The following is a 27,794-nucleotide window of genomic DNA, read 5'->3' as shown; positions in this document are numbered from 1 at the left end:
ATCTTAAAATATCTACAGTTAATTAATCCATATTCTAATGTCGAATAAATAAATGCTAAAATTTAATTAATTATATGTTGGTGTATGGACCGACCGAAGACAAAGAAACAAACATGGCTATATAATTTAGACCCGTGTGGCAATTGTTAATACACAACAATTTTAGGTTATAAATAAATAATACATATTTTAGACAAATGGTTATAAAATTTAGGCAGATATTTATTTGCAGGGATTATATGCAGAGATTTTTAGGTAGGAATTTATTTACAGAGATTACTTCCCATTACAGACGCACACATGAATGACTGCATATGAAGACTGTTCAACTATGTATTCATTTATTTATTTATATATGCATTGTATTTTATCTTTATTTTTAATTTTCTGACTGTCGGAAGTCTTCCACAGAAGCTATTCTTAACCTGGTGTTGGGGGCAGCCTACTAACTTTCATCTCCCTTATCCCATTGCATATGAAAATAGGGTTTTGTTTTTGTTTTTGTTGTTGTTGTTGTTGTTATATAATTTAAAATACTTGTTTGTTTGGATTTTTAATTTTTTGTATTACTATGTCTTATTATTACCAGATAATTTGTACACTTTGATAATTTCAGAAAGGATTTATTAATATGATTTAATTAACTATTTTATACAATATTTTTCATTTAATAGATTTTAAAAATATGATTGTAGCATGGAACCTAATAATAATAATAATAAAAGCGGCCCATAGAAATTCCAAGGTTGATGAAATTATTAGGAAGGTAAGAACAAACAACAATCATGTGTAATGAGCACCTACCAAAAACATATTAATAATTTATTCCAAATAAAATTGTCCTTTTATCGTCTTCTCGTTGGAAACTTGTGGTAATATCATGAGAAAGGCACGTCAGCGACTTCCAATTGTCTCACAGGTCGCATGCCGTTTTCTTCGATGCTTCAAATTCCATTTAATTAACATGAAATTTTGATTATTTCAAACTAAAGACAAAAACTTTGTACGATGAATTTGATCATCTTTGAAAAGCCATCAACTTAAGCCTAACTCTCTCTTTTTCTAACCGTGTACATTGTATGCGTTTGGTCTTGGGGAGTGATCAGGTTATTCTCCTTTTTCCGGATAAAAACAAAACAAAGACTAGTAAAAATTAAAAGTTTAGGTATCAAAACGTACCAAAAGTAAAACTTTAGGTACAAAATGTGTAATTTACCCTAAACAATTTAGGTTTAGATTTTTAATTAATTTATAATTACACGTTGGGTGTTCGTAGAACGTGAGAGAATAATCCTATAAACTCATTATGAAACTTAATTCAATTGTCTTAATATAAAAGATTTTTGAGATTCGTTGTTGATGTATCTCGATTCTCCTGAAAGTCTTGTGGATTTATTGGAATAGTTAATACTATATAAATCAATATTATTTATAGTTAAAATTTTATTTCTCAACTTTATTTATGGGAGAAAGTCTTGATAATTTTTTTATAATATTATCGTTTTCAAACTATTATTATTATTTTTAACGTAAGATCAATGATTCTAACTCTCTAGACATGATATTTTCTTCCGTTCAATTTTATCGTAATTATTCATTCTGACTATCTTATCTGTTAAGACGTGAAATTAAGTAATCAAAAGATATAATAATCACAAAATTATTATCCTCTTTTTAAAATTTGTGATACGTTTACTTAAGATTTCTTAATAAAATCATCATTCTTTTCGTTAAAAATTAAATCAGGAAAAGAGGACGACAAATTTTGGGGGTAATAACGGTTCAAAGTGTCCAAAATTTGGGAAAAAGAAAGGGAGGGGGGTAAGATAGGTGTATGTAGAAACATGAAATCATAAATACGAGAGATGCGACTCTGGACTAGACATACTAAAATTTACATACTGAAATGATGAACTTGACATACTAAAATGAACTTGACATACTAAAAACCTATCACAGAAAAAGAATGGAAGGAAGGATAATGAAGACTCCGTAAGAGTTGATCTTGTTTAATATTGACAGTAAAATCTACAATGAACAAAAGTGAACCTAGACTAGACAACTTGGGATGAACCGGATGGTCAAAACAAGATGTGCGTGGCGCTTGCGGCGGACAAGACAGCAGCAGTTCCCTTGCATCTCGGGTGGTTTAGCTTTTTTTAATCAATAAAGATGACGTATGAACATGAAAAAACAGAATTTTTTTTTGGAAGTTTTTTTTATTATTAAAAATGACCAAATACAATAATATATAGGCTTACAAACATTGCTACATGAGCAGAGCATTTGAAACCAAACATTAATGGCAGGCAGCTCAGCGAGTCAAACCGAAAACAATGGCAAACATTTTCTTAACAAGCTGCATATAACCATAATTTAGCTCACCTGCCTAATATTTAGGGTTCATCAAAACTGCAACTTGTTGCTGGATAATTGTCGGGTAAGGATAATTTCTTCAAAATAAATTTCACTTACAAGTGACACCCACTAAACGGTCACCTATTAGATTATGATAAAAGGTTTCGTTCAACCTAAACGATAAAGGGGAGAAGTGGCGGTGAATTGTTTCATTGCATTACCAAGAGGTTCAATCACAGGATAGAACCAGCACGAGTAATAAAAAATGATGAAAGAAAGGGGTTGAGTGCTCACAACACTTCAAGCTTCTAATGGCTTTACATCACTCGTACTCAAATATGAATAAAACGAATGCGATTTGTTTGCTTTATCTATCTGTACGAAGTCTTACATAACAAACGAGAAGAATAGTCAAGAATTACTTACAGATGAAACAAGAAGAAGAATGCGGCTGCATGCACCAAGCACCCGCAGGAACATTGGCACTGTGGTATGACAAAGATGAGAGACCACATGAAAAGAACAAAAAAAAAAAAAATTATCGAGACAGCGCACGACAAGAAAATGGCCGATGGCGTTTTTAATATATACATTTACCAGCGGAATTGTCTACCCTCTAGATTTTGTTCTTTATATTAACCTGATCGTCAACCACCAGCAATATTACCCAAAAAAAGAGCTCCATCTACACAATGCCCCTTAAAGAAAGATCATCTTAATGCGGTCATTAAAAAATGAAAATAAGCAAGCATAAAATCAAAGGAGATTCAAAAATCGAGTAAACAGTTCATCATGCATTTCCGAAACAGATATTGAATGAGGCTTGTCAAAGTTAGCGAGTTCCGAGAGCTCTATCCCAAGTACCTACAATTTTAATCAAAGTGATCACAATGACGGTTCTCATTAATTGATGATTCTCATAAAGGACATAGATGGCACGTTAATTTTTGCTAACGCTGCATGATCCCAGCTGAATGAAACTCAATAAACAAGCAACAACCGGTACCTGAGATGTAGGGTCCTGGTTACCCTGTGACAAACAGATATAAATCAAGAAAATGCTCAATTGAAATAGTGGACTGGATCATGAGAGATACTTCCGAATTTCTATGAGACAACTTTATCGTAACCATAATGTATCTGCAACATTTTCAACCAAGTTACTACATAAAGACAGGTACAATGGACATCATATTCCAAGTTAAGAGAAGAATCTTACCTATTTCAACTACAAGTAAAAAAATGTAGAGACTAAATTCAGACGAGGGGAAACAATTACATAAACGATAAATCATAGTTCCAAAAAACATCGGCATGGGACAGCCATGGAGAGATTATATGGCCAGATGACAGAAAGGAAATCACATATACAGACCAATAAGATAGACCTTTGAGCATAATGATGTTATAATACCTGAATGTCAAAGGTATGAGTGCACCTCTCCAAAAGGAATACGGATCATCACTTCAGGTACCTTGAATATCAAAACACCCACTACAACATCCATTCTTTTATAGGATAATAGGAATCTTTAAAAGCATCAACCAGAAAATGTTGCACCAAGGAACAAAAGAGAAGTGCTGAGGACAATGCACTTGTGAAAACACAGAGAAATTGAATAAACTCTAAGAATGTATCTTGCTGAGAAGAAAAAATCAGAATTGAAGAGACTAAGTCGTTGAAGGTGGAAACAAATACATTAAGGGAATGTTCTATCATGGTTGTCCCCACAACATTATACTAAGAACAGATGTTATCGAGGAAAAATCAATAAATTAATATTTAGTATCTAAATCGAATTCAATGATACACAGAATACAAATTGCATAGGCATGCAATGCACCATAAATTACAAGTGCCTGGGAATTTGATCCCATGAAACAACTAAATGGATAGAGTGAAACATGTGACCACAGATTATCCACATCCACCCAAAAGGCTGATACCGCAGCCAGTCAAATATGTCCAAATTCCATGTGACCAAATGTTACAAACATTTTCTGCTTCCTTCCAAGACTACCCTATCAATCAATAAGGTTCGTTTTGTTTGTTGTCTCTCTTAAGCTGAACCTTGAGTTTCTTACCACCTAATTGGCATCCATTCATCATGTTTATTGCATTTTGAGCAGCTGCTGGAGAGTCATAACTAACAAATCCTGCAAAGAGAGGCTTTTGAGAGAGAGAACTCCTTAACAACCATATCAGATTAAGAGGAGAAAGAAAACATATTTACCGAAACATTTACTAACTCTTGTTGCTTTGTCAACAAAAACCTTTGCACTTAAGACCCTACCAAATCCTCGAAAAGCATTAGCCAACTCTTGATCACCAAATTCTTGAGGTATGTGATAAATAAATAGATTTGCACCAGGTGGACCTAGGTCAGAGCATACACTAATTCATAACATGCCACCACCAGCAATATACTTTCAAAAGGCAACAAAAACCAAGAGGATCACTGATAGCAAACCTTCAATCTGGCCTCCTGAATTTGCACCAACAGGGGAAGATGATGAAGAATTACTGCTTGCATTTGCTTGTGGCACTGAACCAGGTGAACTAGTAAACGGATGATGGCCCATGATTTCCCCAGGATATGTCATGGGGTACTGAAGACCTGGCACAGCTGGGTAAGCTGAACCCACATAACTTGTAGGAGGTACAGCATAATTTCTAGGAGCAATATTGGATGCAAGATCAGGTGTAATTCCCCGCAATGAACTTCCTTGATTCACAGAAGGAATCATATTGTCGAACGCAGGTTGATTCTGCATTGGTGGCAAGCGGTACTGCATAAGTCCATAACTTCCTGGAGCCTAAATAAATAATGAGGTGATAAATAATATTTAGATATTAAATGCTTAGTTAAATCATCATGAAAAAAGTATTAGACAATCCCCATAGCTCAGTAACAGAATCACTGATTAGTCCCAGAGTTTCTTTCAGAATTTAAAATCCAGACCAAAAAAAAGGGGTAAAACTACCTGATAACCATATCCATTATATGGGGGAACATAACCCATTGGCAAGACTCCAAACAATGAAGGATGTGGTGAATCAGCATTTGGTATGTTCGAAGCTTGAGATTGAGCTTTCTGGATCCTCCGAGCTTGTCTTTCCTTTTCTGTATCTGCCCATTTGACAACGAGAGGGACACTTGAACCCTAAAACAGCAGAAGATTAAGAACAGAATATAGCACCCCACTTTTTATTAGAACTAACTCACTACCATACATGATAAAGAAAAGATGATATTTAAGGCAAATGACTATGAAATACTTAACTCAGATTTCGAAGCCAAAGATAAAGATATGCCTTTGATTAAAGACTGATTATCAGGTAAAAGAACAAAGTCTAGTGAATGCAATAAGTTTAAATTGTATATGTGCATTTTCCAAACCTCTAGAGTCTAGAGCCAAGAAGCAAATTTCAGACATAACCCAAGTGTAGCTTCGTGAAGATACAGTATTATGGGCTTCTAAAGAGAGCCCACTAGCATGACAATTTTGATTCTAGATGCAACATGCAATTATGTAAAACGGTGAGTTCTGTTTTGTGGCCTGCAATACATAATAGGGATGTCAAGTCACAAATAATACTTTGGTGCATGTGCAAACAATTCCAGGTTAGTATTGGAATCTTTAGTGACTTAAGCTCTTACAACTTACAAGCTAAGCATCATGAAATAAGTTAAATTTTGATACCATTCATTCCTATGAAAGAACGACTGTGTAAGATAGCTGATCGGTACATAACCTTTAAATACCGCATAAAGCAGGAAAAGATACTCGAACAACCTTGAGTGTAATCTGTTGATTCCAACAGCAGAAACGTGTAAAAAAATACTAACCTCCATTTTATGCTTCCCATTAATGGCCTCCAGGGCCTCCAAGGCTTGTTCTTTTGCCTCATACTTCAAAAACGCACAGCCTGCCATAAAGAAACCAGCACAACCACAATTCACACATATTGAATGTTTAGGTTTGATTGTCATTACAATCCAGTCGTCAATATGTTTTCTTAAGAGGAAAAAAAAGACCAAAAAAAATTCCAAGATCAAAGAATAAGTACCTTTACTTGTTTGTTCAGAACCTCTTAGAATCTGTAGATCCTTTATGGTTCCATATTTAGAAAATAAAGCTGAAACTTCATCTTCTGAGACGTTCTTTGGCAGCATGCCAACAAAGAGTTTGTGCTCTAAATCCATCAGGCAGTAAAAAGAAGATGACTATTCAGAATTTATTCAAGGATTTTATAGAAAGATCATTACCAAGTAATGAATGAGAACCAAATCTTCCAACCTCATAGCAAGCAGAACTATAAGTAATTAATGTACAAGAGTAATGCGTACCTAATCTTTCCAACTCACCATCTGCATACTTCACTTGCAATGGGCTAGATGCCTGAATCAGACAAAAGAACAGATAGATGAGTTCTAATCAGGGAGGTAATAAGATTGACAGGGTAAAAGGAATTCCTTGCACAAGTGCGATAGCAGACATGGGATATGGCCATAAAGGAATTTATTGTTTGCTTTATTATTTTAAATTCCTACAAATTAATGGTTGGAATCATCAAACCGCCCAGTCTCTCATCCAAATAATGTTCTAGTAAAATGATACCTAATGTAGAGAGCCCTAGCCTTGACTGTTTACATACTAGTAAATTTTTTCAAAACATCAATTCATCAGAAAACAACCACGTGTTTAAAAAAATAAGCTTACAGCATGCAGGCTTTGATGCCGTGATCTTCTAGTTTTCCGTTGTCTCTAAAACTCAAGACATCGATTTACTTCAAGGGAGCAAGTAAAATAATTATAAAATTTATTCTACAATTTCGTTATCTTCATGTACCCTAATCAGAACAATGAAGCGGTACAGAACTTCTACCAAGTTTGTTACAATGCCGAGTAACACATTTTCAAGGTACGTAGTTTGGAAACTTACGAAATAATTTCACACGATGACAGCTTTCAGTATCGAAAACATAATATAGCAAGATTCATGCCACTACCACAATGCAGTAAAAATTTTGAATGCCTCAGATCAATAGGGAAAAGGAGTGGACAGATGTGGAAGTTAACTGCTACTTTTAAAGGTCAGCTGCTGAATAAGCTAGACGTGAGAAGTTAATTATGAATTTAGAGAACGATGAGATCTATAGAGCAAACGGCGGAGAGTATCAGGTAGATTTTGACTACAATGTGGAAATAAATCAATAAGAAGAAAGGAAAAACAAAGGAACAAAAATTCAAAATTGAACTAACCCCTGGTAAAGTCTTCTTATTATGGCAGGCATTGACCGCCTTATCAGCCTCTTCTCTTGAAGGACATATAACAAAGCAACACCCTTAATAAACATAAAAGACACGAGAAGATACTTCAAAATTAGACTTCCAAACGCCATAAACCTCTCTAAAACAATGCAAATCTAGCTCGAAACTAAACGAAACAAACTAATCACTAAAAAAGACACGCTAAAGAAGAACGAATAATGTGAGATATTTGAAACTTCAAAAAAGAAGAATAATAAGTTCAAAACAACACAAACAGAAAGTTGAACCTCTAGAGACGCGAGTAGCCTTGTCTTTGATGATGTTGACTTCGTCAACCAAAGCAAACTCTTCGAACATTGCGAGGACTTGAGCTTCCGTCATGTGCTTCGGAACTTGACCGACGAACAGCTTCACGTTCTCTTCGTTCGTAGCTTTCTTCTCCTCTTTTCCTTCCGCCATTAATGCCTGCTCTTCTTCCTCTATTTTTTCTTTGACTTTCTTTCTCTAGCTGAGAGAGTGTTTATTCGCGTTTTTTTTCTTTTTTTTTGGAGTCGTCGGAGTGGGAAAAAATTGGCGGCGGGGGGTGGTTTCCTGGATGGCAGAGTTGGATCTCCAATGGGATTTATCTTATTGCAATTAATTTTGCTGCAAAGTGGGGCTACCGTTTTCGTCTATTTACGATAATACCCCTTACAGCTGTGCAAGTTCTAAGCTTTGAGATGGATGTAGTACTAGTTGTACAGTTGGGAGATGGAACGAGGATCGGTAATTTAAAAGGAGCGCGACGTTGAATGACTATTTACCCTTTTCATTTTATTTGTCTCATTTGGTCATTTTCATTTTATTATTTTTATTTAGATAAAATACATAAATAATTTCCTAATAATAATATATTATTTTATTGAGTTATTTGTTTATTAAAAATTATAAAAAAATTATTCAATTATATATTGTTTTTTTTAGTTTTTCAATTATTTATCCGACTAATTATATGTTCTATACTCGTCATTTTCAACTAAAATTTTGACGGTAGTCTGAGTTGAACGTTAATATGTTGATTGTGATATGATAAAATATGATCCAAAAATATCAAATGACTATCATATCCTAGTCAGTATGCTAACGTCCAACTCAAACGGACAAATGGTCATAACTTTTTAACGGAAAAGAATGAGTTTAAAACATATGAATAGTCAGATGATCATTTTATAAATTTTAATAGCTAAGGGACTCAACAACAAAGCAACACACATAATTGGAGGATCATTTTATAAATTTTAATAGTTGTGGACTCAATAAAACAACATCCTATAATAGAGAGACCATTTGTAAACTTTATTTTTTATTTTAAAAGTATTTATTATTTAAACAAATAATGTGAAAAAATAAATTAAAAGTAATAAGAAGAATCAAACAACTGTTAACTTGAATGAAACAAAAACAAATTGAAATATAATAAATGCATATCACCAAATATGTGCGTTTAGTGTTAAAGATACATATCAACACTTAACACAAATAAAATAGGATAAAAGTTAATTTATCTCATACTCATCTTTAATTTAAAATATATATTCTTTTAAAGCTTTATACAACAAGCATCAATCATTTTTTCTTTCTTTCAAAATATAATTCTTTTTAGATCAAAATTTTAAATTATTCTACTCTGACTTTAGTAACCAATTTATGAATAAAAGCCGCATTTTAAAATAGTTAGAAAGGCAAAAGGAAATAATAAATAAATAAATTTAAAAGACAAATATAAAAAGGAGGCAAATAGGGAGTGAAATGGTTTGACCAAACCCAATCGTGTGCGCAATGTCTATTTTTTTGGGGAAAAAGAGTACGGATACCGTTATAAGTGTTTGGGGTAGATCTGCAAAACCGAAGGCAAGGAAGTAAAAATAGCAAAGGAGAGGGGCATAATGGTAGATTAGCATGAAATACGAAGTGCAAAAGATAACTACGCCAGACTGTCCCCTCGCCAACGTTAAGCGCCCCCCTCATCTTTCCAAAGGATACAAACAGTCAAAAACACTGCTATTTCCTGAATTTGTTTTGGGTAAAATACATCAAATATCAGTGTATTATGCTTAACGTTCGTTTTAATAATTGAACTTTTACAAATTATAAAACGGTCACAAATTTATCAAACTATTATAAAACAATTACTGTGATGTAATAATAAATGTTGGAAGTTTAATAAATTTAATTATTATTGTATACTATTTTATTAATTATTTTATGATTTTTAAAGCTTAACTCAAAATAATTATTTAAATATAATTAAATAAATCTGAAAATACTTTATACCTTTATTTTTCCCGCTCGCAGCTTTGCTTGTATTTTCCAAAACCACCGCCCAGTAAAATATTTATTTTACCAAAGCCGTAAAATTTGGACAAAAGGTTAAATTCTATTAGGAGAAAGAATCCAAAATCATTGGTAAACTGATTACGTAAGCATAAATGAATTATTGTTTTTTTTAAAAAATTTAAGTTCGAGCACCATAGATACCAGATGTGTGAACGTTCAATGTTGAGAGAGTGAGAATTATCATTGAATATATATTACCTTATATTTACCCTATATTAATAAAAAATGATTTATTTAAATATTAACATCTTCTGAAACCTACGTATTTTTATATTTTATAAAAAATTAAATAACAAAATATAATATTACAAGTTATTGAAAATAGAATTCTAAAGCAATTTACACACATACAGAGATCCAAATACAATTTGGACAGAAATTAATAGGTCAAATCAAGGTTTAAATTGATACATGGTAGATGGATAGGTCAATAACAAATAAATGAACATGTGACTATTGAGTATTGATTACATAGATTAGTTTCAACTTTATTATTGAAATATACTGATTTTATAAATTATATATAACACATTTTATTATTTATTTATAATAATGATAATTAATTTTATCACCTAAAGTAAAAACACATCCTATTAAAATACTGACGATTATTATTTTTTTTTTTTGTTAACTAAACGGATACACACGAACTGTAATACTAATATGATGTCATGACACACTCATATAATCAAATACAATCAAGTGATGACATGATAAAATATCATATTAACAAAAAAATATATAATATGAGACACCAAGCTTAATTTCATAGTTTTCTTGTCTCCACGTGATAATTATATCAATGTTATTTTATCGTGTTTAATGGGTTTTAATAACTTGAATTAAATTTTATTATGATAAAATAGTATATAATACCTTAAATTCAATTTGTTGTAGATAATAAATTTAAATATCACATTGAATCAGTAAAGAGTCCATCGAATATAAAACTATTAAAATTATTCATCAATATGCACATATTTAATATTTCATAACAAACTAAATAATCATATAAGACTGCAAAATATTTATGTAAAATTAAAGTTACATGAAAATATAATATAATTCATAATAACAATAGAGCTATAACCTAAAATATAAATTGAGTTCATATGAATAAATATCTACTAAAAAAGTCGAACATTGTAGTTTGAATGGATGATGTTGAGAATTCTTCAACGACAGTGTTCCTTTGACATAAACTCTGATCTACTGATGATTTTGTGAATGAAAATATTAGAACGTTGAGTTTAACAAACTAAAATGATACATTTATACTCTATTATACTTCAAATAGTTCATAAATATAAGTATGTAAGATAAGTTCAAACATAGAGATATAAGTCTAGACATGATGACATATTTTAAATATCATGAAATTTTTTTTGGAGGGTTGCTTTAAAAATATAAAAAAATAAAAATTATATTAATAGAGCTTATCATCGAATCCCACTGTTTAAATGTCACAAATAAACAAGGTTCATAAAATAATTTATCCTAACTCTTATTGAATTGCTATGGCGATGATTTGGGGCATGATTGGAAATTTATGATCAATCCTTTTATTTTAGAGAAGTTTCTTAAGAGTAAGCTAGCGTAATAGCTCAAAGGCAAAGTAAAAATCTCAAAAAGTCAAAGAAGAGTTAGTTTTACCTAATACACTATTAGAAAAAGTAGTTAAACCTGATAATAAAATAGAAAATATATCATGACAATAATCTTTAAATATTACTATAAAAATTAATGATAAAAAACGAGTTTATCATGTCATAAGATTATTAAATATATAACAATTAGAGATCATAATCACACCTGAAAAGATAAAACAAATAAGATTAAACATCTTAGAAAATAAAATAAAATAAATAGAAATAAAAATACTTTTTTTGATAAGTCACAGTCGAACAAAATTTCAATCACTCTTTTTGTGCTTGAGATCGTTGGTCACATGTCTCTTAAGATATAGTAGCTAAATGACCAACTACAGTAGTACAATTGTAGAGATCATGAATTATATTTGTCTTTATCTATTACTTAAAAACTAATGGAAGAGAAAAAGAATTTTCTTTCAATTTCTTAAATCCTGAATTGTGAAAATTTATAAAACCTGGGAATGTTTAATCTAGATGGTTAACACATATTTATAAGGGACTCTCAAAGGAAAAAAAAATTAAGGTAAAACAATCCTTTCGAAAATACAATACTATATTTTACTCGAATATAAATTTGTAATAATATATTCATATTTTAATTGAATATAAATTCATAAATAATATATTTGTATTTAATAAAATATAAATTTTTAAATAATATATTCCTATTTCAATAGAATATAAATGCAAAAATAACATATTTGAATTTTAATTGAATATAAATTCTTAAATAACAAAACATTATCATATTAATATTCTAATTTTAAAAAATTCACACAGTATTGTTTTAATTCAAAATATTCAAATCAATAGATCAAATTCAAAGAAAATTAAATTACCAAATTCATCAATAAATTCACACATTTTTTCAACATAAACTTTTTTATTTTTCAAATTAGTACCCGTCAATAATGCAACAATTCCCATTTTACGTACATTCATGCAATTTGCATTGGAAATTACGGCAAATTAAAGTCATAAAATATCATCGATATCATCCCTTATAAAGCAACCTTAATTTTATGTAAATTTTATTTTCTAAAATGATTTATTTTATAACTTCAAATTCATGATTAAAATATTTTTTATTTTGGGATAACATTTAAATAAAATATCCAGGATAGTTATTTTTCTAATAAAAATATGTAATTTATTTTTGAAATATAATTTAAAAATATAATCAACTTAATATTTTAAAATTTATCATTTACTTGTCCTATTCACTTTTTTAAAGTTGTACTGAAAATGAATTTGCTTCGAATATTGGGCCTTATTGGCACTGAGATAAGCTTTGGGGCAGTTCAATATCTTTACAAAAAGCTATTAAATCAAACTCATTTAATAATTAAAATTTATATTCATATAATTAATTGTAACTTGAGTTTGTTTTATACTTACCATTTAGTTTTATCCATTGTTAATTTGGTTTGAAGAAGTCATTTTATCATTCAAATTCATGAAACTGATAACTAGATTATCTCTGATTAGGTAGTTCAATTCCACTGGGCCTTTTCTGCTGATTTAATTAAAGGGAAAAGAGTAATTAATTTATGATTTAAGTAGCATAAATATAAATTATTATTGGATGGAAGACCTCAGTTGAAAGAAACTCTCCTATAAGTGTAGATTGCTTATAGCACATTACAGTTTCTTCAGTCATCCCAGTTCTCGTTCCATGGGGAGCATGGATTCTTCAGCTGTGGGTCACTGTCAGAGGTAAAGATTGGGTTTATATCCATATTCGAATATGTATTTGATCGACTAGTGCATCCCATTAGCCATTCATTTGTCATGAAATATCGCGTCTTGCCATTGGAACCGTGTTCTTAATGGTACTAAGAAGAATTACAATCTTAGGAACTGTTAATTTTGATAATTTCTTCACCAACTAGACATTATGCATGTGTCTGATGCAAATGTAGTAATTTTTCTCCAGGCCGAGCACGCATGATCCAGTCGCGATGAGGGAATGGGGTGATCTTCCTTCTGAACTTTTGCCATCCATTGCTGTTCGTTTAGGTCTAATCGAGCTTCTCAGTTTTCGTGGCGTCTGCAAGGACTGGAATTCCGCTTCTTCAACCGCTTCGGCCGAGATCGAAGCCTTACCGGATCGCGAACCTTGGTTCCTTCTCTACGGGGAGAATAACAATTCTCAATGAACGTTGGTTACTGGATCAGGCATACAGTATTCCATTACCATCCCGGAAATGGATGGAGCAACCTGCCTTGCATCAAGTCAAGGGTGGCTCCTTCTATTCCGCGAAGGCTCAATGTTCTTCTTCTGCCCTTTCTCTCGTGCCAAAATGGAGCTTCCGGTCCCATGCCAATTAGCCCACCTAGAATTCTCGGACGATGTAGCGATGTTTTCAGCTCCTCCGACTTCAAAAGATTGTGTCGTATGCATTGCTTGTAGAACCGAACAAAGAGAAGACTTAGAGCTGTACTTGATTCACCGTGGGTCCAATTCATGGACCAAGCACAAACTCGAGTCATTCCCCCACAAAATCGTATATGCCGCATACCACAACGGGGTCTTCTACTACTTCGACAACACATGTTTGATGGTTTGTTTCTCGATCGAGGATCGGAGAATAAGAACCGGTAAGGTAATTTCCGCAAAGTCAGCGAACGATAGATGTCTCCCATTCAGATTCAGTTCCAATCACGAGAAAAGGGACAGGAAGAAACGATTGGCATTGGTACTGGGAGAAGAGACTCTAGTTTCCACCTGTGGGACGAGAGTATCTTCTTGTCACCCTGCTTATAAGATGATCCCTTCTGAAAACACAGAGAAAGCTAAAGAACCTGGAACCCGCAAAGGGGTTTGGTTTCAACCTCGTTTCCATCATATTGACAAAAAGCAAAGCTGGTGATCACTTTGTTGTGGTTGAATTTGATTTTCAGCACTGCTCCGAGTTCAAATTTTAGATCATTATCTTTAGGCCTATTGTTTGATGAAGTATTTCATAAGATCAACAACGGTTTTGAGAGTTATTTAAAAGAATCCGTATTCTTCAATTTATTTTGAGAGTTATTTCAACGCTTTATAGCCTCCTTAGATTGAGAATTTTGAGGAAATGGTACTTGCCTACCAAGTGTTTGTGTTTTTGTTTGTGTGAGTTTGCCATGAAATCTCATTTAGCTAGTAGCCATCAGGCGTTTTAGATTTTTATTGGGATAATTTCGCTTATTAGTTACTGAAAATATCCATCTGCTGGTTGACTTCATAAATAAATCCATGGCTAGTTGAGAACGGATTGTATGAAAAAGTTTATAATTAAAATTAATTTAACAATTCATTATTAATAAAATTATAAAAAATCTGATTTTATTTATAAATTTAATTAACTGTTATGGTTTGTATGTAAGTAACAATGTAACATTGCAACATAACACGCAGTGTATCTGTTTCATATAATTTTTTGTGGATAAAATACACTAAAGGTTATTAAACTATAATTAAATAATTATTTTAATCATTAAAAGTTTTAAAAAATTAAAATTTCTATAAAAGGACCCGTACGAGATTATAATAAATTACAAAAATGTAATAAATTTAATATATATTTTATAATCGTTCAAAAATTAATTATAAATTTATAACTTTTAAAATTTTAATAATTAAAAAAATTACTTGAACATGATTTAGTGGCCTCTTATATAGTTTACTTTTTTTCTTCAACGTGTTTAAAAACATATTTGATTAAAATATTAAAAAAATCATTGTTAATATAATATTTTTTAATATTTAAATATGATAATCTTATTAATTTTTTATTTTAATATATTTTTAAAACGTATTGTATACAATAAATACGTAAATACTTTTATATTAAAACATATATATGAAATGCCTTTTAAAAACTTTTTGTTAAAATTAAAATATTATATTTAATAGATAAATTATAAAAAATAAAAGTATAAAATATTATAAGAATAAGTTTAATTTATAAAATAAATATTTTTAAAATTAAAAAAGATAACATAATTATATTTAATATCAAATAATTTTATAATAGAAAATTTAAAAAAAATTAGAGAAATCAGTCCTAAATTAAGCAACACCAAAAATATCCTTAAAAACAAACTGCAAAGTTATTTTCCTTATCCCAGCGACAGTGAAGGAGGCGCCAAAAATCAATAAGCTAATCTTCCGAAGTACCCATTGGATAAGGAAGAAGAAGAGTGAGGTTTAAAGAGAAAAAGTGTGAGCTTCTTATGTTATGGCAATAACAGTAGCTAACTGCTGCTTCTCAGCGCTCAGCTCCTCCTTTAAATCCCATTACTTCCATCTTCGTCTCGCTACTTTCACTTCCACTTCCCTTTCTTACCTGGACGCCCGCTCTCTTAAAGCCACCAACAATAAGAAACGAGCTTCCAGGAAAAGCTCCCCCGCATCTCTGCGTAAATCCAATGCCGAGGTAAGTAAAGCTTGCAGCAACGGAATTTGCTTTTCTCTTCTTTGAATTAATCATTTTGTATGCCATTGCAAAGTATGTTTTGGGAGGTTTTATTATAGAGCCATACGTATGTGATAATTTCAGTTTGAGGGAATAATTAGTGTTAGTAAGAGAGTGCTCTCACTGTATTGGCCTTTTAATGTATGTTCTGTAGATTTGAAGAAAATTTGTATTGCGAGTTTCGTTTTTGGCACCCGGTTCTCTGATCTACTAATGCAAATTGTATTTCATCTTAAGAAAGATTCGGTTTTTACAGAAGAAACTTCCGGGAAGATTGAAAGATGACAAGTCCAGTTTATATGCTGATGGAGATAGTGGAAAGGGGGACGCCGGCCTTCCTAAATCAACAGGGTTTAAATCATTTGGTACACAAAGAAAAGAGAAGAAAGAGTTTCAGCTTGATTCAAGGGAGCGACAGGTATACTTGCGAATTTGTAGTTTCAATGGAATTTGTTTTACTTCAGGGAGTGTTTGGTCGGCGTTCATCGACAATCTAAGTAGAAGAGTGTCTCGACGAGAGTTAAGGGAGTTGTTCTCAACTCAGGGTCCGGTAGTCAGAGTGTTCATTCCTAAAGAAACAAGAAATCCGAAATACAAATTCTCCACTTTCGCCTTTGTTCATTTTGGTAACGAGGAAAGTCTAAAATGGGCTATTAACAAGCTGAATGGTTCATTGATGGATGGTCGGAGAATTACTGTTGGTGTTGCACGATTTAAGGATGCTCGTATGAGGTCAGCAGGGCAGAATAGTTCATTGGAGATGACTTTAAAGCAGGTCTCAGTTGATACTTCAAGGTCAAAAGAGAAAGTTGATATTAGTAGGAGTTTTAGGGATGTAAGATCTTACAAGGATGCCTTACTGTCTAATAGATTGAAGAGTAATGTATCGGACCAAATGGATATGGCATATGAAGGTTTCAACAGAAGGAATGGCATAAAAAATATGTGGGAAATGCATATTCCTTCAGAGAGCACCAGTTGGGTGAAGAGGTCATTAATGGGGATTGTTAAACATTCTTTTGAGTTAGAATTAGTCCAGAAGTCTCTAGTTAATGAAGGTCTTGAAGTTCAGATTGCCAGATGGGGTTACGTTTGGAATTCATGTGTTGTAACCTTTAAGTCGGATGAGGAAATGTTGGATGCATGGTCGACGAAAAAGGATGAATTACTTTTCTGGTTCGATAGGTTGGCACCTTTATTGAATGATGATGGCATTCCAATGGCTTTTTGCCTCATAGAACTATCTGGAGTTCCACTATTATGCTGGCAAAACACCTTCTTGGAACGTTTAGCAGGGAGGTGGGGAATGGTGGAAGATATCCATGAAGAAACAAAAAACAGAGAAGACCTCTCCACGGAGAAGATTTTGATTAGGGTGACGAGCCCATATGATGTCCCTGAGGTGTTAACACTTGGAGCCTATGGAAGATCTTATACAGTGAAGATTAAGCGGGGTTCGGTGCTTGAGTATAATTTAGATTTTTCTAGCAAAGCGCCGGTGGGAGGTTCCGATGAAATTCAAATTGGTGAGAAGTTTGCTGGAGAGGAAGCTGACAGGAGTGTGTCAGAAAGTATGGAAAGTGCTGAACATTCAGAAGAACACAGCAGACAAAAGGTTGACTTATGGTTTGACAAAGGAGCTTTTGTGGGTTTGGTTGGAGCAGGTGGGGAAAATCATATCCCAATGCTTAACAAAGATGGGAAAAGCATTAATTGTGAGGTGTCAGACTGCCAGGACCTTGGGAGAAACAATTTAGGTGATTATGCCGGTTTGGGATGCAAAGTTTTTAATTTTTCGGCTGATGGGTCTGAAGCCCAGTCAGTTGAAAGTGGACAGCCTGGTTCTACAGACTTTAAAATAATTCCAGCTGGGTCAGTTATTAAATTGGATAGTTTTGGGAGAATGGACCAGAACCAATTTATTGTTCAATCTGTCAACATGGAGGAAGCAAATAATGGAGGTATACCTCATTCCAGTTTGATGTCGCGCAGTGGGGAAGGAGTGCTAACAGCAACAACTAAGATGATTGACTCTAATGTACATGCTAGAAAAATGTTTTCGAGGGGAAGATTGCTTCATCGATCTAATTCATCTTTAACTACTAGGAGTGAGCCGTTGGAAAGGAGAAGAACGGTTAGCTATAAAAGGGTGTATTCGAGATCAAGGGAGAGAAGACATTAGCCATTAACTGCAGAAGAGGAAGCCTTAGACAAGCTAAAGGGAGGTGATGATTCTGATTTCAATTCCACTGCATTGATTCGAAGAGCCAAAAGGTTGTTGATAAGGGAGGCATTAGATCAGGCAAGCATTTCAACAGTTTCTTCGCCAGCTTTTTCAGTTATATTGGAGGAAGCCTTAGCTACTTGGGAAGTCAGTAAGCTTTTGGGGGTGTCTTTCAAGGAAGAGAAGTCATCTTTTTTGGAAAAAAATTATTAAGTTGGAGGAAGATTTGAGGCTGGTTTGAGCTTCGATTTTCTTGGCAGGTCTGGTTCTTTATTTTTGTGATGATTAACCAATTAGCAATTATTTCATAGAATGTTCGGGGATTGGGAAGAAAGGTAAAACAAAGATCTGTTCAAAATATAGTTCTAAAGAAACACCCTATTTTTCTTTTGCTTCAAGAAACGAAAATGGAGAAGATTCAGAGGCAATTTTTTAGGAGGAGTGGCTTGAATACCCTTCAAGGGTTTTCAGAATCTCCAGCAGTGGGTTCTTCTGGAGGTTTATTGAGTTGTTGGGATGAGAGCATGTTTGAAGTGGAAAATCATGTTATAAACAGAAGGTTCATTGCTACGTTTGGGAAATTTCGAACTTCACAACTTAGGTGTGGTTTTATCAATGTTTATGGCCCTTCTGTCGAAGAAGAAAAAGCTTGCTTTTTTGAAGAGTTAGCTGGTTTTATTTGTGGTCAGAGTATTCCTCTTTGTGTGGGAGGTGATTTTAATGTGTATCTTTCAGAAGAGGAGAAGATTGGAAGAGCCCAAAACAGAAATTCAATTAGAATTTTCAGTCATTTTATCCAACAGACAGGGTTATTTGATTTACCTCTGCATGGGGGTAGGTTCACATGGTGTAGCAATCAGGATATACCCACCTTTTTTAGACTGGACAGGTTCCTTGTTGATGTCCGTTTCTTGGAAGCCTTTCCTGAGACTATACAGTATTTGTTACCTAAGGCTATATCAGATCACAATGCCATTTTTCTTGAGAATGGTGGAGTTAGTTGGGGCAAAAAACCATTCAGGTTATTTAGTTATTTGATGGATGAAGAAGGTTTTCAGAATTTAGTTGGCTCTTCTGTACAGAACTGTAAGAGTAAACACAACAGAGCTGGAATTTTTTCTATCTTGAAATCTACCAAATTGGCGATCAAGGAATGGGCAGGGAATAGAGATCAATACCCAGCTGTAGAAATTGCAGAATTAGAAAGGAATATCCACTTAGCAGAGGATAATTTCCTGCAAATGCAAGACTATAATGGCTGTGAAAAAGCTGCAGAATTGAGGACTATGAGAACAGAATTATGGAAGCTTTATAAAATTGAAGAACAGATTTGGTTTCAAAATTCGAGATCAAAATGGGTGTAAGCAGGGGATCGTAATACAAGATTTTTCCATGCATGTGCTTCAGTCAGGAGAAAGAGGAATTTTTTGAGTGTTCTTAATACCAATGGTGAGGTTATTCAAGATCCAGCTATCATCAAAGCTACTGTTAAGGACCATTTTTTTGGAATCTATAATTCTAAGTCTACCTTGGAAGTTGAAGATTTGGAGCTGAATCAAAGATGACAAGTCCAGTTTATATGCTGATGGAGATAGTGGAAAGGGGGACGCCGGCCTTCCTAAATCAACAGGGTTTAAATCATTTGGTACACAAAGAAAAGAGAAGAAGGAGTTTCAGCTTGATTCAAGGGAGCGACAGGTATACTTGCGAATTTGTAGTTTCAATGGAATTTGTTTTACTTTAGGGAGTGTTTGGTCGGCGTTCATCGACAATCTAAGTAGAAGAGAGTCTCGACGAGAGTTAAGGGAGTTGTTCTCAACTCAGGGTCCGGTAGTCAAAGATGACAAGTCAGTATGTTAGTACTTCTACTTCTAACTATTGTTGAACGTGAAGGAATTTGACTGCCGACTTACACAATTCAGTATGTTTGTTTTCATCTATTGCCTGGCTATCTACTAAAGTTACTAATACGTGGTTAAGCTAAGTTTTTGCATATAGAAAAATCCCATTTTATGATCATTTATGACACATGGGGTCTAGCAAAGGAGGGGATTGGGTGAATGCAAACTTTGTTTTAGTTGGTATGTATGTATTAGAGTAAATGTGTAATAGGAGTGTGTTTAAGTCTTATGTAATTGGTAGGAGTGTACTTAAGTCTTATGTAATTGGTTTATCATCAATATATTGAGGTACTCTTTTCCTCCTTACGCTAGTCGGCTCTTGCCTTAGGGTAAAGGACTACTAAGAGAGAGGTTTTTAATGAGGCCTCCTATTTCTATCAAAAAAAAAATTATACTTATGAAGAACCTGGACCTCGTTATGACTCAGTTTAATTGATCACAAGGCTGGCATACAAAGTCACTTGACTCCAACTCCAATCATCATATACATGGCGTAACACTGAAAATGAACAAAGTGCTAATCATGAGAATGTTGGATCCCATGAAAATTTATGAGAACTTTTATTTATTTTTTGTCTGGAATAGTTACATTGAAATTTTGTTTTTCAAAACTTCTACAAACGTGCTTTCCAAATTTCTTATCAAAGCTGTTATTTTATAAAAGGACTATTACATTTGCCACATCACGTGTTTCCATTTCATTTCAGGTTGAACCAGGGAATTTTCAGGATGCAACCTTTCTCAATGCTGTGGTGAAGGTTCAGAAATGATTACAACAAAAAGAAATGTTTTGTCTGAAGTATTCAATCTTTTTAGTTTGTTAAACAATAAAAAGTCATATTGCCTCTTAAGGCTCTGTCATACTTAACATTTCTAATTGTTGGATATTTGAGTGCCTTTTGTGCATATCCAAAATTCCAAATTGCATTCGTGTGTATCCCTTTTTTACTAGTTATGAAATGATATAGTTCTTAGCCTTTGAGTCATTGAACCATAAATGCATTATCTACAAAACCTTGTCTGTTCCGTTCTCCAAATTGTGATGAAGCATACACATCGTAAGACTAATTTAGATGGCTAGGTCATAGGGTCGACAAATTCCTCATTATGGATCAATAATTGACATTTCTATAGACAAGAGAAGAGATTGTTTTAAGCTAAATAGGCATTTTGGATGCTTCTTTAAGCAGTGAGTGATGCATGTCGCTTTAGGGAGAACTCTGTACTATTCTTTATTATTTTGGAGAAAAATGGTTATTGGTGTAAATTTCTTGGTAAGTCATTTGTTTACATAATCGATTTGCTACTTGTTTATGATAAACCTTATTTTTGATCTAGGTTTACTGCACTCATACTGCACCTGATTATTCTCTTCCTTGGCAAAAGCAAAGGCAATATACAAGCACCGGAAGGCAAGATTCTAACCTGTTTCTGGTTGAGGCTTATAAACAGCTTTTAAGAAAAAGCGTATAACTGGTTCTCAAGCTTTTCTTATTCCCGTCAATTGGTTTTTGTCTTTCATCTTTTGTTGTTGACTAGCTTTTAAATTTAATTTACAGTTATGTTCCTTCTTCTAACCATGCAGTGCTTTCATGATTGGGGATGGGAAGCTCTTAACAAATGCACATTGTGTGGAACATGGTACACAGGTACTCTATTCAAGTTCTGGAGTATATAATCAATGCTAAATTATCTGTGAAACTTAGGGGATACGGTTGAATCATCATGTAGCTTTCAATTTATGTGATCCCAGAAAGCTACTTATACCATTTCTTATCTAATTTCAACATGGAAATGGGGTTACTATGTAATTTTAAGGGATATTTTGGACGATCGTTGGAAGATTAAGTTTTTTTATCTGAAGGATGACTTAAGACTTTTTTTTTTTGTTCTGAAGGAAGATTTAAGATTTTAGGTTCTAAATTTACCAACCAAAAACAGGCCTGCATTAGTTGCCTACCACTGAGAATTTAAGGCTTATTAGACGCCATCTTTGGCATCTTTTGGCTTCTGTGTTTACATTTAAAATGTGAAAGAAGAATGACATATAAGGGAAAGCAAATATCATTTCTGGATTGATGTTCTGCATAAATAATTCAGATCTCATTTATCTTCATTCAGATTGTTTGTACACATGGATATCTTGACCTTGGTTATCTGTTGAAGTAATTAAAGTTATCAGGAATTACATATTAGCCATTTTAGTTTTCTCTCTAATAACTTCAAGCTGTTATTTATTTGTTTACATTCCTAGTCTACTATGATTGCATTTTGCTGTTGTGTTCAGTTGATTATTCATTCTATTTGATTTTATCTTTTGTGACTACAGCTTAAAGTAAAGAGAAGGGGAGATGATACCAAATATGTTGCTAAGGTATTGTTCCTAATAAATTTTAATGATGTTTGACCAGCAATGGTGTCTTAAATTTTATACTTTATCAGACATTATATCATGAAAACAAAATAACTAACTTGTATAGTTTCTCAGTATAACTTGCGACTTCAGTTTAATATATTTCTTTATGATACCTATAAAAGGGACAGATATATCAAATGAAGATATCTGCATGGTGATGCACATTTTGGCTAGTAAGGTATTGGTTGTAAATATGATAAGGAATTTCAAGATGTTCAGGTGATGCAGGAGCACAATTTTATAATTTTTATTTTATTATTTCAGTTTTATTTTATAGTAGTTATTAATTATAGATTTATGATAGATGGCTTAGGCTAGGGCTATTAAGTGCTATTTGGGTTATTAGGTACATTTAGGGTTTAAATCTAGAGGGTTAGGTTTAAAATTTTGCTTGCAAGAAAGCAAGCATATGTAACTAAGTTGTAGGCTTTAAAGCCAACACAATAAATCTCATTATCATCTTTGAATTAATAAAGAAAAATCTAGTGGTTTTTAAGCCCTAATTTTTCCTAGAGTTCCAACTTTCAAACTAGTTTTCAGCCTACTTTCTTTTTGATTTGCTGCTGTTTTTTCTCCCATCATCAGGTCATGAGTTGTACTGCTTGTTCAATATTATTAAAGCCTTACAGCTTAGTATCTTCCCATGATATGCTGAACAGGTTTTGGCTAGAGGTGTTGATTGTGACATAGCTTTGCTTTCAGTAGAGAGTCAAGAATTTTGGAAAGGAGCTGAGCCACTCCGCTTGGGACACTTGCCTCGTCTTCAGGTTATGAATAGCCCTTTTACTTTTTTTTTTAAATCATAGAATTATTCTCCCACCACGTTTTGCAATACCTTATGCTTTATCTTGAATCTTAAAGATAATGCATTTGATAAGTTGCCTTAATAAAATTAGCAATTGTTCAGATTCAGCCGAGGAACTATGATAAAAGAAATTCCAATGGTATTTGATCTTGTTTTTGGTTTATTTATTTGATTTGGTTTGGGTCACTGATATGATCTGCTATCAAAGCAAAATGATTATATCTGAATAATTAGAAGTCTAATGCAACACTAAGTAGCTCCTCCATGTTTGATGGTCTTATAAGGTGATAAATTTGTGATAAGCTTTGCGTATTTGTAACGTCTTTGTGAGAGATTCTACATACCTGCGTGCCTATCTGTATCATGCACGAGATATGACATAGTGTTAAACAGCATGAAGTCCATAGCTTAAACTAAACTTCAGAATAGTAATATAAAATTTGCTCCATTTTTATTTTTATCAATGCGACATTCAAAATCCTTCATTCCTCAACTTTAGTAGATCATGCTAAGTTGGTTATGACCATTTTCTTTTTCAAGTTTTTTGAGGCATTTCTGTTCTGTTTTCTTTATGGGCAGGATGCAGTAACTGTCGTGGGATATCCCCTAGGAGGAGACACCATTTCCGTGACAAAGGGAGTTGTATCTCGTATAGAGGTTTGATTCACCTCTTCAAAGTGATAATTGAAAGCATCCATCAGATCTTGCCCCACATTATAATTATTTTGATTCCCGCATCCATGTATTCTTTATTCTTGATGAAGCGTCAAATGAAAAACCGTATCCAATATCCTATCTGATATTATTCTACTTCAGGTCACATCATATGCCCATGGCTCATCTGATTTGTTGGGCATTCAAATTGATGCAGCAATAAATCCTGGTCAGTGAGTCATTGAAATTTATATATCTAAGCCTTTCATCATCTCCCTTTTTGAAAGGCGTTGCTCCTATCATTGTGCTAGTCTTTGCTTATACTTGGTAGATTTTAGGTAATAGTGGTGGTCCTGCATTCAACGAGCAGGGAGAGTGCATTGGGGTTGCATTTCAGGTACATCTTCTGTGTTAATTTTGATGGACTTCAAATATTTCGAATTATGCTAAAATAAGTTAGCAAATACTTTATTTAGTTTAGGGTTATGTTTCCTTTTTTTTCATGATTCCTCTGCCTTCCAATTTTGTTTTATGAGTCACCTCAAAATGTTTGTTCATGACTAAAGCAAGCATTAATTGTTCATTTTGGTGTTGTACCTTATTTTGAATTAATTATTAAAGTTATGTCAAAATTTGTAAGAGTATCTTATTTGGCCATATTTTAATTTATCAACTATTATCTTTCTTTTTTCCTAATAAAAGAAAACTATTATCTTTTTCATCATGTATTCTTACTTCTGCTATGTTTGGTCCCTCATAATCTTTTATTCCCCGTAACTACCACTTATTAAATTATGTATTAAGGGGAGAGTTCCTTTAGGTTTACAGATCTGAGGAAGCTGAATGATTATGAGAGAAATGGAAAATATACAGGTTAGAATCTTTTCTTACCTTGCACTTTTGGTGGTGCTTTAACGAGTGTGTGAAATATGTATTATACTTGCATGTAAATCCATGTCAATATATTTGGAATTCGAGAAGTAGTGCATTAGGTAGCTTCTTCCTTTTCACGATGTTCATCATTTATGCTAATGTTTAATTTATGATACAAATTATTCTTGTGAGTTTTAGAGATGTAGCTTCAGTATTTCTGTTCACATCCTTCAAAGATGTTGATCCAAAAGGTTCTTAGTTTAGGTTCAATTCATTTGGTTTCCTTCCAAAACACACTACTTGGATCTACAATTAGATTTTCTCTGTCCTCATTGCATAATTGTTTGTCTATTTTCATGATTTGCACATAATTGCATGATGAACGACGTATATCTTAACAGAGTAAAATGCTTTCAAACAAATCTTGCCATTTGCTCCGAACAAGCCACTTTTGGATTTACAGTCATCTCTTATAGCCCGTCGCTTGAATTAATCATTATGCTAAATATTATTTTTCATCTCTATCATTCTGTTTCTGATTTGTGACTCACACCTAGTAGTTAAGGATGAATATTGAAGTTACATGGCATCTTCTACAGAAGTAACTAAACAAATAAAGCTATTCATTGCATTCCAGGTTTCCCTTGCCTTGGTGTATTGCTGCAGAAGTTGGAGAATCCAGCACTACGTGTGTGCTTACAAGTACAATCTAATGAGGTACTTATGCTACAATTGACTCAGCATAGCAAGCAAATGCACAAGCTAACTTGTGCACATATTTCCAATGCTATTTTAAACTTAGTAGTGTCAAGTCAATTGAGCAGCACATTTCCATAGATGTTTCCAATGTAAAAGTTGAATTCCACAGGGTGTGCTTGTTCGAAGAGTGGAACCTACTTCGGATGCAAATAATGTTCTAAAGCAGGTATGTTGGCAATGATCACAAGTATGAAGCATGTTGCACCTTTAGTTCTATTTTATTGTTCATCTCAGTTCTCTGTCCTCACACACGTCTTATTTATTTCTAGTGGTTGTCATGAGAGACCAAATTCCTCACAAATGATAACAGAAGCTTAATGTCAAGGATTTATTTCACTTGTTTTCAGAGATTGTGTATACCTGTATGTTATTAAAGACAATCCTTATTTTACATCTATCTTTACAGGGGGATGTGATTGTCAGTTTTGATGATGTTCACGTGGGTTCTGAAGGAACAGTTCCATTCAGATCAAACGAGCGCATCGCATTCCGCTATCTCATTAGTCAAAAGTAATGGGCCCTTACAGTTCCCTTCTTTCTTTAAGCATTTGTTCCATATTCCTGTTATATAAGCTAGTCTATGTTTCCAATCTAAGCTCTCTTACAGATTTGCAGGGGACGTAGCAGAGCTTGGTATTATTAGAGCAGGAAAATTCATGAAAGTGCAAGTAGTATTAAATCCAAGAGTACACTTGGTATGCAATTAAAGTTTTGGCCCTGAACTAAAACATACAGCTCTAAAATATTGGTTAGATTTGCTTTCATTTAGAGCGAATAATGATTTAGTTCCTTTTGTGTGTGGTATTCCAGGTTCCCTATCATATTGATGGAGATCAACCTTCGTATTTAATTATTGCTGGTTTAGTGTTTACTCCACTTTCAGAACCATTAATTGAGTAAGTGTGGAATAACTCCAGCAGTTTATTCAATTCTTTTGGCGAATGGATTTAATAATATAAGGATATTAATGCTGGCCGTGAATTTCATGTCTAATTTTCAGGGAGGAGCGCGAAGAATCAATAGGAGTGAGTTGGGAAACTCCTGAAGCATGATATTCTACTAATATGTGTATTTTGTCCTCGGTGTTTTTGAAATTTGGCATTTAATTGTTCATTATTCTTCTTAGTTGAAACTGCTGGCTAAGGCACGGTATTCTTTGGCGAGGTTCAAAGGGGAACAGATTGTAATCCTATCACAGGTACGGCGCTCATGATATTTTGTACCTTGATAGCCAAGGCAAACTCTCACGTACTATGCTTTTGCATTAATGTTATAATAATCTGTTGGGGTTTATGAGATGAAACATGGTTCTCTCTTGTCATAACTATGACCATCGTATTTCTGAGCATGGTTTTCCTTCACGGGAATCTTGAAAACTGTATTTCGGTGCATGGGATTTCTCTTTTTTTTGTTTTATCTTGTCTTCAATAGGTATCGGCGAATGAAGTGAACATTGGATATGAGGATATGGGTAACCAGCAGGTTGGTTTTGTATATCCTCCTGATTTGCCTCTTCCAATTTATTCGGATGTGCTGAAACGTAGAAGTTTCAGGTTTTGAAGCTCAATGGAACTCGAATAAAGAACATCCATCAACTGGCACACCTTGTTGCTTGTAAGTCCTAACATCATCATCATCATCACATCATTCATCTTATTGTTAAATAGTTCTCATGGCAACCTGTATTCTTGGTCAGGTTGTCAAGACAAGTATATGGTTTTTGAATTCGAAGACAATTACCTAGCTGTCTTGGAGAGGGAAGTAGCTATAGCCGCCTCACCTTGCATTCTCAAAGATTACGGCATTCCATCTGAAAGATCCGATGATCTTTTAGAACCATATGTTGAATCACTTGAAGACAACCAAGTGATTAAGCACGACTTTGGGGATAGTCCCATTTCAAATTTGGAGATAGGCTTTGATGGTCTCCTTTGGGCTTAATTTATTAGCGGTTGCAAATTCAGTTCGATCATAGCTTGGCTAGCAAAAGTCGACGATAAAAGAAAATCATCGATCTGAAACCTACGACTGGTTTCGAG

The 27,794-nt window shown here is 33.4% G+C and overlaps 2 protein-coding genes and 1 pseudogene across 3 annotated transcripts; 2 read left to right on the top strand and 1 right to left on the bottom strand.

Annotated features, from left to right (window-relative positions):
• Nucleotides 1-4,112: 4,112 nt before the first annotated feature.
• On the bottom strand, nt 4,113-8,221 carry LOC120173790 (RNA-binding protein BRN1-like). 2 transcript variants are annotated; one of them, XM_039180869.1, is made up of 9 exons: nt 7,923-8,221; nt 7,627-7,709; nt 6,711-6,762; nt 6,431-6,556; nt 6,210-6,289; nt 5,344-5,523; nt 4,830-5,127; nt 4,593-4,736; nt 4,113-4,515 (listed from the first exon to the last, which is right to left on the bottom strand). In XM_039180869.1, the coding sequence occupies exons 1-9, from the start codon at nt 8,092-8,094 to the stop codon at nt 4,388-4,390; spliced, it is 1,263 nt and encodes a 420-aa protein (XP_039036800.1). In that variant the 5' UTR covers nt 8,095-8,221; the 3' UTR covers nt 4,113-4,387. The 2 variants fall into 2 exon arrangements, with proteins under 2 accessions (XP_039036800.1, XP_039036799.1); XM_039180868.1 differs by having other exon boundaries at nt 4,830-5,175; nt 7,923-8,220.
• A 5,649-nt stretch (nt 8,222-13,870) lies between these two features.
• On the top strand, nt 13,871-14,536 carry LOC120173754. The gene has a single exon (XM_039180826.1). It carries the CDS (start codon nt 13,871-13,873, stop codon nt 14,534-14,536), a length of 666 nt encoding a protein of 221 aa, XP_039036757.1.
• Nucleotides 14,537-15,871: 1,335 nt separating this feature from the next.
• On the top strand, nt 15,872-27,793 carry LOC120173662 (annotated as a pseudogene).
• The last annotated feature ends 1 nt before the right edge of the window (nt 27,794 follows it).

Source organism: Hibiscus syriacus, unplaced genomic scaffold (assembly GCF_006381635.1).
Source record: "Hibiscus syriacus cultivar Baekdansim isolate YM2019G1 unplaced genomic scaffold, ASM638163v2 tig00111983_pilon, whole genome shotgun sequence".
In the NCBI taxonomy this organism is placed as follows: Eukaryota; Viridiplantae; Streptophyta; class Magnoliopsida; order Malvales; family Malvaceae; genus Hibiscus; species Hibiscus syriacus.
The sequence above is the reverse complement of the archived record's forward strand: the minus strand, read 5'-3'. Positions and strand labels throughout refer to the sequence as shown.